This window comes from Pyrus communis, chromosome 3, assembly GCF_041283825.1.
Source record: "Pyrus communis isolate YQ-2024b chromosome 3, ASM4128382v1, whole genome shotgun sequence".
Lineage (NCBI taxonomy): Eukaryota > Viridiplantae > Streptophyta > Magnoliopsida > Rosales > Rosaceae > Pyrus > Pyrus communis.
The window spans coordinates 460170-472500 of record NC_142567.1 but is presented as its reverse complement, the minus strand read 5'-3'; the positions used below and the strand labels follow the sequence as shown (position 1 = coordinate 472500).

The 12331-nt window shown below is 37.6% G+C and overlaps 2 protein-coding genes across 2 annotated transcripts; both read right to left on the bottom strand.

Annotated features, from left to right (window-relative positions):
• Nucleotides 1-854: 854 nt before the first annotated feature.
• Nucleotides 855-3000, bottom strand: LOC137715721 (major allergen Pru ar 1). The gene is made up of 2 exons (XM_068455062.2): nt 2678-3000; nt 855-1423 (listed from the first exon to the last, which is right to left on the bottom strand). The coding sequence occupies exons 1-2, from the start codon at nt 2859-2861 to the stop codon at nt 1125-1127; spliced, it is 483 nt and encodes a 160-aa protein (XP_068311163.1). The 5' UTR covers nt 2862-3000; the 3' UTR covers nt 855-1124.
• A 1535-nt stretch (nt 3001-4535) lies between these two features.
• LOC137715826 (kinesin-like protein KIN-14I) lies at nt 4536-10571 on the bottom strand. Its single transcript, XM_068455173.2, has 19 exons — nt 10104-10571; nt 9691-9857; nt 9443-9586; nt 9019-9264; nt 8848-8919; nt 8515-8583; nt 8284-8361; nt 8068-8175; nt 7897-7978; nt 7696-7791; nt 7421-7594; nt 7202-7308; nt 6919-7097; nt 6595-6756; nt 6218-6471; nt 5960-6123; nt 5696-5887; nt 5014-5501; nt 4536-4920 (listed from the first exon to the last, which is right to left on the bottom strand). Exons 1-19 carry the CDS (start codon nt 10228-10230, stop codon nt 4797-4799), a joined length of 3033 nt encoding a protein of 1010 aa, XP_068311274.2. The 5' UTR covers nt 10231-10571; the 3' UTR covers nt 4536-4796.
• Nucleotides 10572-12331: the final 1760 nt, after the last annotated feature.

The window sequence follows — 12331 nt, the reverse complement described above, 5'->3', positions numbered from 1 at the left end:
AATTATTCTCTTCATCCTGGTTTCCCCAATAGGAGCTGTTGGATCTAATTCTGAAATTTCGCGGCATATCGACTTCACCTTGTGAAAGTACTGGGCAATCGTCATGTCGCGTTGTACCATCGATAGCAGCTCATTCTCGAGAAGTTGCAATTTTGTATCGTTCCTCTTCGAAAAGAGTGTAACAAAAGTGTCCCATGCTTCCTTTGGTGTTTTAGCATCCCGAATGTGCTCCAACATTTCTTCTTCTATTGTGGTCTTTAAGGCAAACATTGATTTGCCTGCTTTAATTTTCCACTTTCGCAAGACGCCGTTAGCATCTTCCCCTGCCGGTTGTGTAACTTCACTACCACCGACAACCTCCCACAAGTCTTGACCTTGAAGGTAAGACTCTATACACGTTGCCCACGTGTTATAGTTTTGGTTGTTGAGCTTCTTGATTCCTCCAACAACTTGAAGATCACCCATCGTATCGGCAAGACTTTGACTACACCGAACAAGCTTGAGTGACTACCGTGCAGAGTAATACACTACTCTCGACACCAAGAAGCTCCCTCTCAAGGTTTGTGATAACCCCAGCAATAATCTCAAGAAATCTTTTCTGATGTGGAAGATCAGTCAAAACTGCAACCACAGAGCATACTCGGAAATTCAAGAGACTTTACAACCAATGCTCTACCAAGAACGATCCCTGACCGACTTGGCTCTGATACCAATTGTTGAATAAGAAGAGTATCCAAGATAACTCTAATGATCCCAAGAAGAAGAAAATAGAGCACACTCTTAAAGAAAGCTCACAAAACAAACTAATTAGCAAAGCTTTTCTTATTTAGCTCTAGGCTTTGTTTTTCTTTGGATGATTTACAATGCTTGAGGACTTGGGTATTTATAGCAAACCAAATGAAAGCTACACCACACACTTACTTCACCTACAACATCCACCTACTTCACCTACAACCTCCACTTACTTCACCAACCTCACACACTTACTTCACCAACCTCACACACTTACTTCACCTACAACATCCACCTACTTCACCTACAATTGACATTGATTCTCAACAGTTTTCACATATAAGCCCGCCCCGCCACAACTTTACACGAAAATGCAGCCGAGGCTGCTGCAACTATTCGTAAGCCCCGGGACTTTCGAAGAGGTAAGCTTCAACAACTTTGTACATGCCCATTGCTCTTTCTTTGCCACCCCTGATTTCTTCCTCATTGATCTCCAAGTCACCGGCGGCGTGGTACTCACTCATCATCTTACAAGTACATCCGCCGTTAGGGGAAGCTTGAAAGCTTACCTCATAAGAAATGGACTTAATCTTGTCCGCCAATACATCTCCTTCAATCAGAGTGTACTTGCACACCAAATTCTCCACGTCCAGTGCGTCTATTCTGTTCTTCATGTACTTATAACGCGTACCTGCACATCGTTGATCACAAAACACGTGCGAAATTAGACATGAAGCAGAGAAATGTGCTTCCTTTTTACTCTAGCAATGGAGAGAAACAAAGGGAGGGTACAGATGGGAGAAAAGGAGAGTGTGAAAATCATTATCCTTTTACTCAATTGACCAAAAGAAAATCCTCTTACTCAGGGTCATCAATCACAAACACGCGGTTGAAATTAGACATGAAATGGGAAAATGTGATGTGATGAAGATTTAATGGGGAGTTTCCGCACTCCGCGCCTGCCCTCCTTCCTTTTACTTTAGCAATGGACATAAACAAAGGGAGGATTAAAGATGGCAACGGTTGGGTTTCGGGACAGAAATTACATATTAATCATAATCATAACCGAAGTTAATTATGGGGGATTATTTATAACTACATTCACGGGTAATAGATTTTCCATAGGTTAACCGTTATAATCCATCTTCGTCCATGTAAAAAAACTATTCATTTAACTGACATAATATAATTTAATAGGTACTAATTCCGTCATTGAAATCCACATCTAAATCATCAAAAACAATACAATACTTTCTGGAGCTGTTCATGATAAGCCAAATGTGATAGCAAATTACGGCAAATTGGTCTCATGTAAAAAAGGAAAGGGATGACAAAAACAAATAAAACAACCACTACGGAAAACAGACGGACCAAATTATCAAATAATTTTAGTACATGTTGTGAAAGTACATATGCATTCATATTATTATAGACGAAATAAATTATCAAATAATTTCAATATTTTTAAATATACATATATATATATATATTCATATGTATTATATCGCGGATTTGGGAACGGATGTGGATTGGGGGTCCCTATAACCATATCCAAACCGTAATTGAATAATATTTATGGTTTTCCCCAATATCCAAAACATACCCGAATTTTCATCCCCAAATCCATCATATTCGGGCAATTATCCACATTCATCGGGTTTGACAGATTGAATTGTCATCCCTAAGAAGGATGCAGAAGTAGAGAAAATATGAGTGTGAAAACCACTATTTTGTGATTAGGGTCATCGAACACAAGATTTGACGTGGGAAGATGATGATTTTAATAAAGAGTGATTTTTGCACTCCCCTTTTCTGTGCCTACCCTCTTCCCTTTTGCTTTAGCAACGGACAAACAAAGGGAGGACGCAGAAGTGGAGAAAACAGGAGTGTGACGATCACTATCCTTGTGATTAGGGTCATCGACACATGGTTTATCTATAATTACCCTCAGCAAAGTTGATCTGCTTGATGCTTCCTGCGCCGCCGTCGCCGTGGATGATTTCGATGCTCTTGATGGCCTGAGGCATGAGCTTGGGGATGAGATTGTGGGAGTCTATGATCAAGGCCTTGAACAACCTGTCTGCAGCAACTGGACTTGTAAATTCCTGGCTCAAACTTATGGAACTCATCGTAATTAGCTAACTAATTAGCCTTGCTAATATGAAAAATGATAATTAGAGTTGAGGGTTGAGAATTGAATTGGCTCAATATTTATAGATTGGAATTTCTAAATTTTATGTAGTTGGCTTTGTTGGACCATATACTACCTGCTATAAATGTAAGCCGTGGAACACAACATTTGACCTGAAAAATATTTTGTTGGCTAATGCCATTGTCAGATTATTAATTAATTATGATTAATTGTTTTATTTGCATGTGATGGCTATGCAACTTGTCTAATCAACTAACTGTTCTTGTCCTTAGTAGATTGTTAGAAGCATCTAAATCATTTTTAAGAAAATATAATGCACCAACTTGTTTCTTTTCCTCAATGCACCAACTCTTTCTTTTTTTTCTTTTTTTGTTTTTTTTTTTTTGTTTTTGTTTTTGTTTTTTTTTTTGTTTTTGTGGATAAGTACCTTTTGGTTGGAGATTAAAAATTGGACTATTTTTTTATTGTTGCGTGTCATTCATTTAAATATAAAATAATTAGATGATTTTTTTATGTTAAAAATGCAGGGTACATGTATCGATCTCTTAGGTTAAGTCATCTCCAATGGAGAAAGCTAAAAGTTCAAATGCTAAAAATTGACCCAATTGAAGCCCCTCTCCTAGCCTGGTTTTCGGGACCTAGCTCTTCTGCTACATAAACTTATTCAAATCTAACGATTGGATTTGATAATTTTCAATGGTCAAGAAGGCAACTGCTAATGTCGTCAGCTAGTCGTTAGTTTTTTTTTAGGAGGAATTTAAAAAAAAAATTATAGCTTTTTCTATAAACATCTATCACATTTCTACACCATCTCTCATATTCTCTTCATCCTTACATACTATCTTATCTCATTTTAATTTAATTTCACATTCTATTCACTTCTAACACTATTTTCATGCATACATCTCTCTTACCTCTTCTAATAATCTAAACTAGCATATGGGCACCCACAAAGTGTGTGAGAATATATTTTTTTTTTTTTTTTTTTTTTTTTGTTTTTGAAATAGAAGGAGAGAGAGGAAGAGAGTGATAGAGTGGGAATTTTTTTTTTAATTAGAGATATGTTAGGATTACATGTAGGTGAGACTTTGAAAAAAAAAAGAGTAAATTTGGTTGTGTGAAATTACATTTATGCTCCATATTTCTTATTCATGTTCTGTTTTAATTAAAGGGTTAAACCGGTAATTTTATAGAGTTTTGGTTGACAATAAGTGTTTTATTAATTAGTAGAGATTTACATACTTTTTTTTTTTTTCTTTTCAAACGGCCACTCTTCAACCAAAGGAAAGGTTGAGATTATATAAAGATAAGAAATCTGAAAACTTATTCATTTAGCAACATGTGATACACAAAAATCATGTCTGGATAACTTTATTTTATTATAATAGTTTAGTCTAATAAATAATTGAAGAACTCGAGATGATATATAAATATGGCCTGATACTGTTCATTCAAAAATAATTTCTTGCAAGGCTATAATTCTGGACATGGCTATGTCTAGCCCCTTCGTTTGAAGGTGGCCTTAGAGCCAACCAGCCAGCCTAAGAAAAGGGTAAGCATATTAATGAATGGAGATACGAACTCAAGAGTTCTGGTATATAGATAAACGGTTGCAACCGCTTAAAAATTTAGCATATCAATTACAAGAAAGTGGAAAAATAGAATTTATAGACAGTATTTGCCATCCACACCAAAGTATGGCAGGATTTGTTTGCATAACTCACTCTTAAACATATACAAGCAACTGGATTTATTGCTGCACTTGAACTGTATTTATATGAAATTACAAGAATAGTTTTTTTTTAAACAAGAAGAATGTAGTAACACCTCTGTCCGTAACAAATCAAAGAAATCATTGAAAAATAAAAGAAGAAAACCTGAATCACTCCCTCAACGTATCTAGTTAACACCTCTACTTTCTACTCCCAGCTTTTCGTTTCATCTCAGCTGGAACTGGCTGCCTTGCAGTCCGATGTGGTACCCCGTTCAAAGGTTTTCGTGACAATGAAGGGCCTAGAGAAGGATTAAAACTTTTCCTGCAAAATCATTAGTAACTTCTTTAGCAAGCAGATTGTATAAAACTCACTAAACTAAATGTACATGCAAACAGAATGCCAAGTTCGAATTACCTTGGTTCTAGGCTTTTCACTGGCTTTCCATTAGGTTTCTTGGTTTTCGATGCAATGCCGTTGCCTATGCTAGTAAGTTTAGTCTGATTGAATTGCCAGAGCAAATCTGGCTCTGAAGAGTCGCTCGTGGCAGCATCAAGATCATCCATTTCATCGGTGCTAGCAACATTGAACCTGTTGCTTCCCACGAACATATTGTAGGATTGGTCTGGATAAACCTTCGAAGAATCCTGGAGATATTTCTGGTAGAAACCATCAGATAAATTCCCATTGTCTGCTCCCCAGGATCCTAAAGGATTTCCAAGCCTGCTTGCTTCTTGCTTGTTCACCATAACCTTATCAACCCACTCGCCTGAGCTCACGTCCCTATCATCCTCCTCACAGTTCTGGATAGGACTATCAACTGGGGGCCAGGGAGATGAATTCCCTAGTAGCTCATCAAGATCAAAGCTTTGTCTTTTTGTCCTCGAAGCAGAATTGTTGTCAAGCTACAAAAGGAAGACATCAAACAAGAGCACTAAGTTCACAATGATTCAAGCATACGAACTGAATACTTTTGAAAACAGGCAAGAAACTACAAGGCATGCCAGAAGAATGAGGCATAAAAAATTTGGCATGACATCCACTGACAGTACTAAAATGTTGGTTTCCTTCAGATTCACCATCAAAAGCTTAGACTTACCTCAATTTTGCCTACCATTGGTGTCCCGCAACCATTCAGATCGCCCATCATGTCTGTACCCTGACGGTTAGAATGAAATGGTGACAGCTCACTAGCTTTCATCCTGGATTTATCAGAGCTACCACAGACTTGGCGTTGATTGCGTTCAGCTTCCTCCTCCTTCCTGGCTAGTGATGCCCTAAGACCAGCAATCTGATAACAAACAAAATTTCAGTATAAGAATTGGAACGATGCAAGTCAGAGTGTGACAGAGAATGTGAAAACCTGTTCTTTGAGAGCTTTGACATCTGTGCTATCTTTGTTTACTTGGGCTGCACCAAGTTCAACTGTGGCTACTCGCTCTGCAAATTTGAGCGTGCTTATTGTTTCACCAACAGCATCTGGCTCAGGGCTTATGTGAACAAACATAAGTGTCTTCGCCTGTCCACCTGAAATATGATTACAAATAGAGAACCATTAACAAAAGTTTCTTGACAATCTAGGCAAAAATCTCTCGAGAAGGCATGAGTTAGTTAACCGTACCAAGTGAATCTTGGAGCAGCTGTGTTAGTTTACTATTTCTATATGGAACGTGTGGATTCTTTTGGGCAAGGGAAGCGATCACATCTCCTAAAGCTGAGAGGGATTTGTTAATATGTTGAGCTTCTTTTAGTCTATCTCCGGTCACCTCAGATTTGTCCACCCTCTCACTTCCCGCAAGATCAACCAGATGCATACAGCCACGAAGAATAGCTCCAGATGTCAAATCCCTTCCTTGAACATGAACAGTCAAGCAACTGCAGATTGATAAAAGTTAGAATTGGCTAATTGCAGCTTAAGTATTTACTCCCATTCAACCCTCTCCCTCTCCCTCCCGCTCACACACACACACACACACAAAGAGAAGTTTAGATTCTCACCTGTGAGAACGACTACTACGGTCATTCAGGGCAGTTGCACCCACAACACGATTCCTATGTCCGAGGTTCATCAGATCAATAACATCAGATGTTGATGAGACAGGAACAAGATTTGCATCTGGCACATTGAGACCTGTCTGAGAACTATTACGAATTTCTAATGTATGAATGGTTAAGGAAAGCCTGGAATATGTGAAAGACAATGAAAGACAACATAAGTTTTTGGAGTCTCACAAGTGTTTGACAAGTAGCTTGACTAAAGCCAAATTTCATGACCTATTGGAGAAAAAAAATATATAAAAGCAGTAAACTAGTAAAGGATATCTTTTGTTACTCCCGTCAGTAACAAGGAGATCTCGTACTTGCTCGTTATAGATCTCAATCATTTGAACAGAAACATCATAACGGAAAATGTCCTTTCTTTGATCTGCTATAAAAAACAAATCTCCCAATGCCCTAAAATTTACACCTTGGCTTTTCTCCGTAAGCTCTCTGGGTCCACTCTAATCAATTAAACAACAAAAGTTAGTGATAGTATGTTAATCAATCAAGCAATCTACAGTTCACATAAAATAACATGTATACAGTGATAGACAGCTTATGTTACCATAGTGTAAGTTTTGCCCGATCCAGTTTGGCCGTATGCAAATATGCAAACATTGTAACCATCAAGGACCGACCGAATCAATGGGTGCATGTCAGAGAAAACATCAGCTGCGATGCAGTAGAAAATAACATTGTGACAAATATAATCAAATGTTTAGATTATTTAAACTTCGAAGACTATTTCCATCTTAGTAAACCTTCTTAAGAGAAGCTTACCAACCTTGGGTTGCAGATGGCCCGAATACTTTGTTGAAACTGAAGGACTTGCGTCCGTTCCCATGCCTTGCTGGGGTGTTAATAGTGATATTTCCATCTTCTATATGATCCACAGTACTTAAGCAGTTTGATACTCCAGATAAGAAGGGTCTCACTCGACAATAAACCCTGATACTTCCTAATCAACACACCATACAATTAATTAGACATATTGAGGACTAGCATTATGAAGGTAGACACAAAACTTAGAGATTAGGCAGCCACCAATTATTCTATTACCTTTGAGGTCTTGGACTTGATTGTAAAGCTTTCGATTTTCTTCAAGAACTCTGTGATATCCACTCGCTGCTTGAGCTAGGCCATGAATGTGCAAACCTATGGAAGCAGAAAGTTGAATGAGTATAAAGATTTCTACTCTCCACCCTCAAAAGGAAAAATGTCAACAAAAAACACCAAATATATTTCTTTCATAATTTATACCAATATTGTGGAACTCCTCGTGCAACTTCATTTTCATAAACTGAATACCAGATTTGGTAGTGTGAAGAGTTTGCTTTAGTTCCTGCAAATTTGATATACGGCATAAGTATGCTAACCAAAAAAAAAAAAAAAAAATGTAATAATAAATAAAAGATCACGGCTGAAACCTACCTGAACATCTCTTTGTTGTTGATCAAAGATCATTTGCTGTTTAAGGAGCCGACTTTTTGATTCCTCGTCAGATATGTAATTTTTATTGACAAGTGTTTTGTCTTCCATCTAATTATTATCACAAAAGGCAAAGATATTTGAGTTTCAATCAGTTATAGACTTCGACATTAAAATATGAATTTCACTAGCTGATCAGAAACTAAAGCACAACAATACCTTTTTATCACCAGAAGCAAATTTCATCGGAAATTTGTTTCCGTGTGAAACAGTCACATCTTTTTGACTTGGTTTTGTCTGTAAGATTAATTTGTAAGTACGTGAGTGTATGAAAAAGAAACAAAGAGATAACCCTAATCATGTTGAATAGGTGAAAGCAGTTATCCCTGCCACAAGTTTTCCTGATAATGTTCAAGGGGTGAGAATTTTGAAGGTGAAAAACAAACATACCAATTCATGTTGGCTCAACATACGTTGCTCAAATTCCTCCACGAGCTTGCTTAGCACAGACTCTACCAACTGTTGCACATTCGAATAAAATAATCCAATTAAGCAGCAGCAGCAATGTCACAAGATATCACCGAGAGTGAATCAATAGTACGTTATAGGTAGTTGTATCAAAGAATCAAACAATGCCTTTTTTCTCACAAGTTAAAAACACAATTCGCTTGGTTAAATGCAGACCAGTTAGACAATATTAAGTAGCAGATATGAGTGGTACAAAATGAGAGAATGTTTCCGCCACTAAATCAGAAATAGGTCAGAGACTGCATTAAAACTTACCATCGGAACTTCTTCAGGCTTCTTATCTAATAAAACTGCGCGAACAAGCATACTCAAGGAGTGAGAATTAGGCTGCAATAACTCAAAACAAGAAAGGGGAACTTATAGTTACTACTCAAGAATGCAACAATACACAAAACAAAATTGATAATATAAGCTTAGGTTACCAACCATCTTTTTAGAATTAAGGTCAGAGGACAGAGCACTCAAGGATTTGTCATTCATTGAGGAAGTCCTTGACAGGGAGTTCGTGAATGGCTCCGAATTTTTTCTTACAAAAGGCTTGGTAGAAGTAGTAGGTTTTATGTTTGCACCAAATTTCGATACGCCATTTGGCCCATTTCCCCCGGTCTGTTTCCCCTCACTGTAAGATTTAAGCGCCAGAACCGTATTCACAACCCTTGCAGATTTCCCTCCCTGAAGGATAACAAAATAAAATGTATAGATGTTAAAGAAGTGCTTATCTTAGAAAATCTAATTCTGAAAACTGTAGTTGCCGGTCACAAGTTCCGGTATTTCAGCGCGCATAGAAACCTATCCAAAATAAATTTCTATGCAAAAAATGAAGAATACATTTTTGTGTAAAAATACATACTTGTTCCAAATCAGATGCCTCAAACGTGGGAAGTCCCATCCCCTGAATAGCAACAAGGAAGTTCCTCACATTCTCGAAGTACTGAAATGCAGACAAAGCCGCCCCATCGGGAATCAATGCTGAATCACATGGACTTTCTACCACCTGAGAAAATTAAACAATGTAAACAACTGCCCAATATTTACAAATTGAAATTGAAATCGAAAAGAAAGCCGGAAATTAGGATAGGATTATAGGATCAGGGTCACCTTGGGCACAACTCCAGGTTGAACTTTATTGATAGCATTGCAGAGGATAATCCCACTTCTCAATGCAAGCCTGAACTCTTCCTCCGAAGGCTCTGCCGGCATATCTTTAGCCGCAACAACGCCGATCACCTTTCGAAGCCACCCGGCCGCCTCATTTCTCCTCGATGCTACAGAACAAAGGTTAGCTCAATTAGCTCAAAGAATGAAACGAAACCCAATTTTCAAGTATTCAATTATTTCAAACTTAATAATTAAAGTAGATTAAAATGTTTTTGAAGTATCAGTTGGTAAAGTTAAACAAAACAAAGGAAAGATAGCTAATTTCTGTTTGGTTGCTGAGAAAAAAAATTCAATCTTGAATACAATCGAGAGATTTTGGATGGAAAAAAAGAAAAGAAAAAAGAATTGAGTACCTGCTTCCTCAGCTTTTCGAGACTCCAACTTAAGATCGCCGAGGCGAGTGCCGTGCTGTTGAAGCACGTCCTCCACCATGGACGCAACCGAAAAAGACAATGCCGTTCCCCCTCCTGCCACTGCCATTTTTGCTCCTTCTTTCTTGCTTGCTTCCCCACCACTAACAAAGTAACCACTAACAATTTATCACTCGGACCCGAAACTCGAAACCAAACACTCTCACAATGTAGCCATCAATCAATCGAATCCCTCTCAACTTCTCAAAAAAATCCACACGAAATCAATGCAATTTCAGCTACGCTTCTGTGTTGCCGCCAGGAGAGAGAGAGAGAGAGAGAGTATCTGTGCCGTTGTTGTAGGTGGTGTTTGAATTGATGTAAAGGTTTCTTTGTTTTCCAATTTAGACTTCTCTCTCTTCGACAGTAGGTGAGAACTTTTGCTTTTCTCTCTCTTTTCATTTCTCTCTCTCTCTCTCTCTGTGACTCTCCTTTTCTCCGAACCTACTCTCCCCTGCCCAAAGCTGTCTCCGAGCCTTCCCAGGTTTATCCCAAATTACCAAACTACCCTCATTTCTTTTGAAAAAAAACAATTAATATTGATATTATATATGGACTCTGACTCTCAGTTCCGAACTATTAAAAAATGGCAACATCTTCTGCCAACAATGGCATGTGAGGTTGGTGGGCGCCGACGGAAAGCGTGAGGTTGGATTTGGCGACACGTTTCGGGTTAACATTCTAAGGCCTTCCGCAGTAATTTAAGTGAATATGAAACTTTATATAAGAATCAAGCAGCCTGAATTTGATATATTTTCACATCACGACTACATTAGTGTGATTCAATAATTATGAGAGTCATATTTTCTTACATACTGTAGAAGTGTGATCATTATATTATATGAGTTCAATATATTAGAGGACATATATTCTGTCATTTTAAGTTATTCCTTTATATGAAAAGCTATTTAATGTTCTAACCCAAAAAGAAGAAAATTATTGCTCTTAAGATGGGAAACATAATACCCACCGGGTGTCAGTTAGAGCAACTCCACCGTTGTTAAGGCCTCCTAGTGCTATTCACTATTTAATCCACCCAGTGAACAGTAACTGCCATTAATGAACAGTAACTGCCTTTTGCATCTTCATCCCTACACTGAATAGCCCTAACAATATGCAATAAAATATTAGTATTTTTTTTATTTATAAAATAATACAAAATAATTTTATTTGTAATTTCGGATAAAATTTTTAATCGTTTTCGTTGCGTCACGTGTCATTATCTGAAAAGACAATTATTGGTAATTTTGGATAAGATTTTTAAATTTTTTATTCACATAATTAATCTCTGCCGTTGGATTAAAAAAAATTTAAATTCCAATACTCCAGATTGTGCCACGTGATACAACGATAAGATTTCAGAATTTTAAACTGCTTTTTCTTTTTCTTTTTCTTTTTTTTTTTAAATTTATAAAGCCGAATAACGTAGATCATTGATCTCAGATCCAACGGCTGAAATTAAATAAGGTTTTAAAAAAAAAAAAATTACCGTTGGAAATCCAATAGTCTATAAATTGTTGTCGTTGAAATCCAACGGACGTGGGGAAGCCACGTGACCTCCCCAATGGTAACATTTATGAAATGCGCCACAGGGCCCCAGGTCTGAAACCTTGTCGGACGATGCGCGCCCACACGCGCCTGACGCAAAAAATATATAAAACATGGCTGACTTCGCCCAAACGTCAACCTTGCATCACGTGGCCTTCGAGCTCTCAGGCCGGCTACTCGTATTGGGCCTCTCCCTCGGGCTCAATCACCAGCACACGCTGGACCTCATTACTCGGACTATTTGGCCATATTTGAGAGCCAGTCCATCGAGCTATTGCCCACGGTGGAACTGCTCTTACAACGCTATATTTGTGAATAGTTGGAGAACATTGAATAATATTAATAAATCAATAACTTATTATAACATAAATAAATTAATATTAATACGTGAAATTTTGACAGACTATTTTGCATGTAGGGAACACAATTCATTTGTCACAATAACCATTTTTCTGTATGAGATATGATTTTACAAGTATGAAAATCTTTGCCCGACGATTTGGATAGTGAATGGAGTTCCAAATTAGTTTAAGGTTTTAAAACTAATAATTAAGATTCATGAAACCTACCATGCACTGTATGCTTCAAATCCAAAATCTCTTTTAATCCTTGATCATCACTCG

Excerpts from the sequence above, each read along its gene's own strand:
- LOC137715826 (XM_068455173.2), bottom strand. The coding sequence starts at position 10,230 with ATGGCAGTGGCAGGAGGGGGAACGGCATTGTCTTTTTCGGTTGCGTCC. Across the intron at positions 7,979-8,067 it reads AACAACAAAGAGATGTTCAG|GAACTAAAGCAAACTCTTCA; the intron begins GTAGGTTTCAGC and ends TCAAATTTGCAG. Across the intron at positions 6,757-6,918 it reads ACTGACGGGAGTAACAAAAG|ATTAGAAATTCGTAATAGTT; the intron begins ATATCCTTTACT and ends AACCATTCATAC.
- LOC137715721 (XM_068455062.2), bottom strand. The coding sequence starts at position 2,861 with ATGAGTTCCATAAGTTTGAGCCAGGAATTTACAAGTCCAGTTGCTGCA. Across the intron at positions 1,424-2,677 it reads GCAGATCAACTTTGCTGAGG|GTACGCGTTATAAGTACATG; the intron begins GTAATTATAGAT and ends AACGATGTGCAG.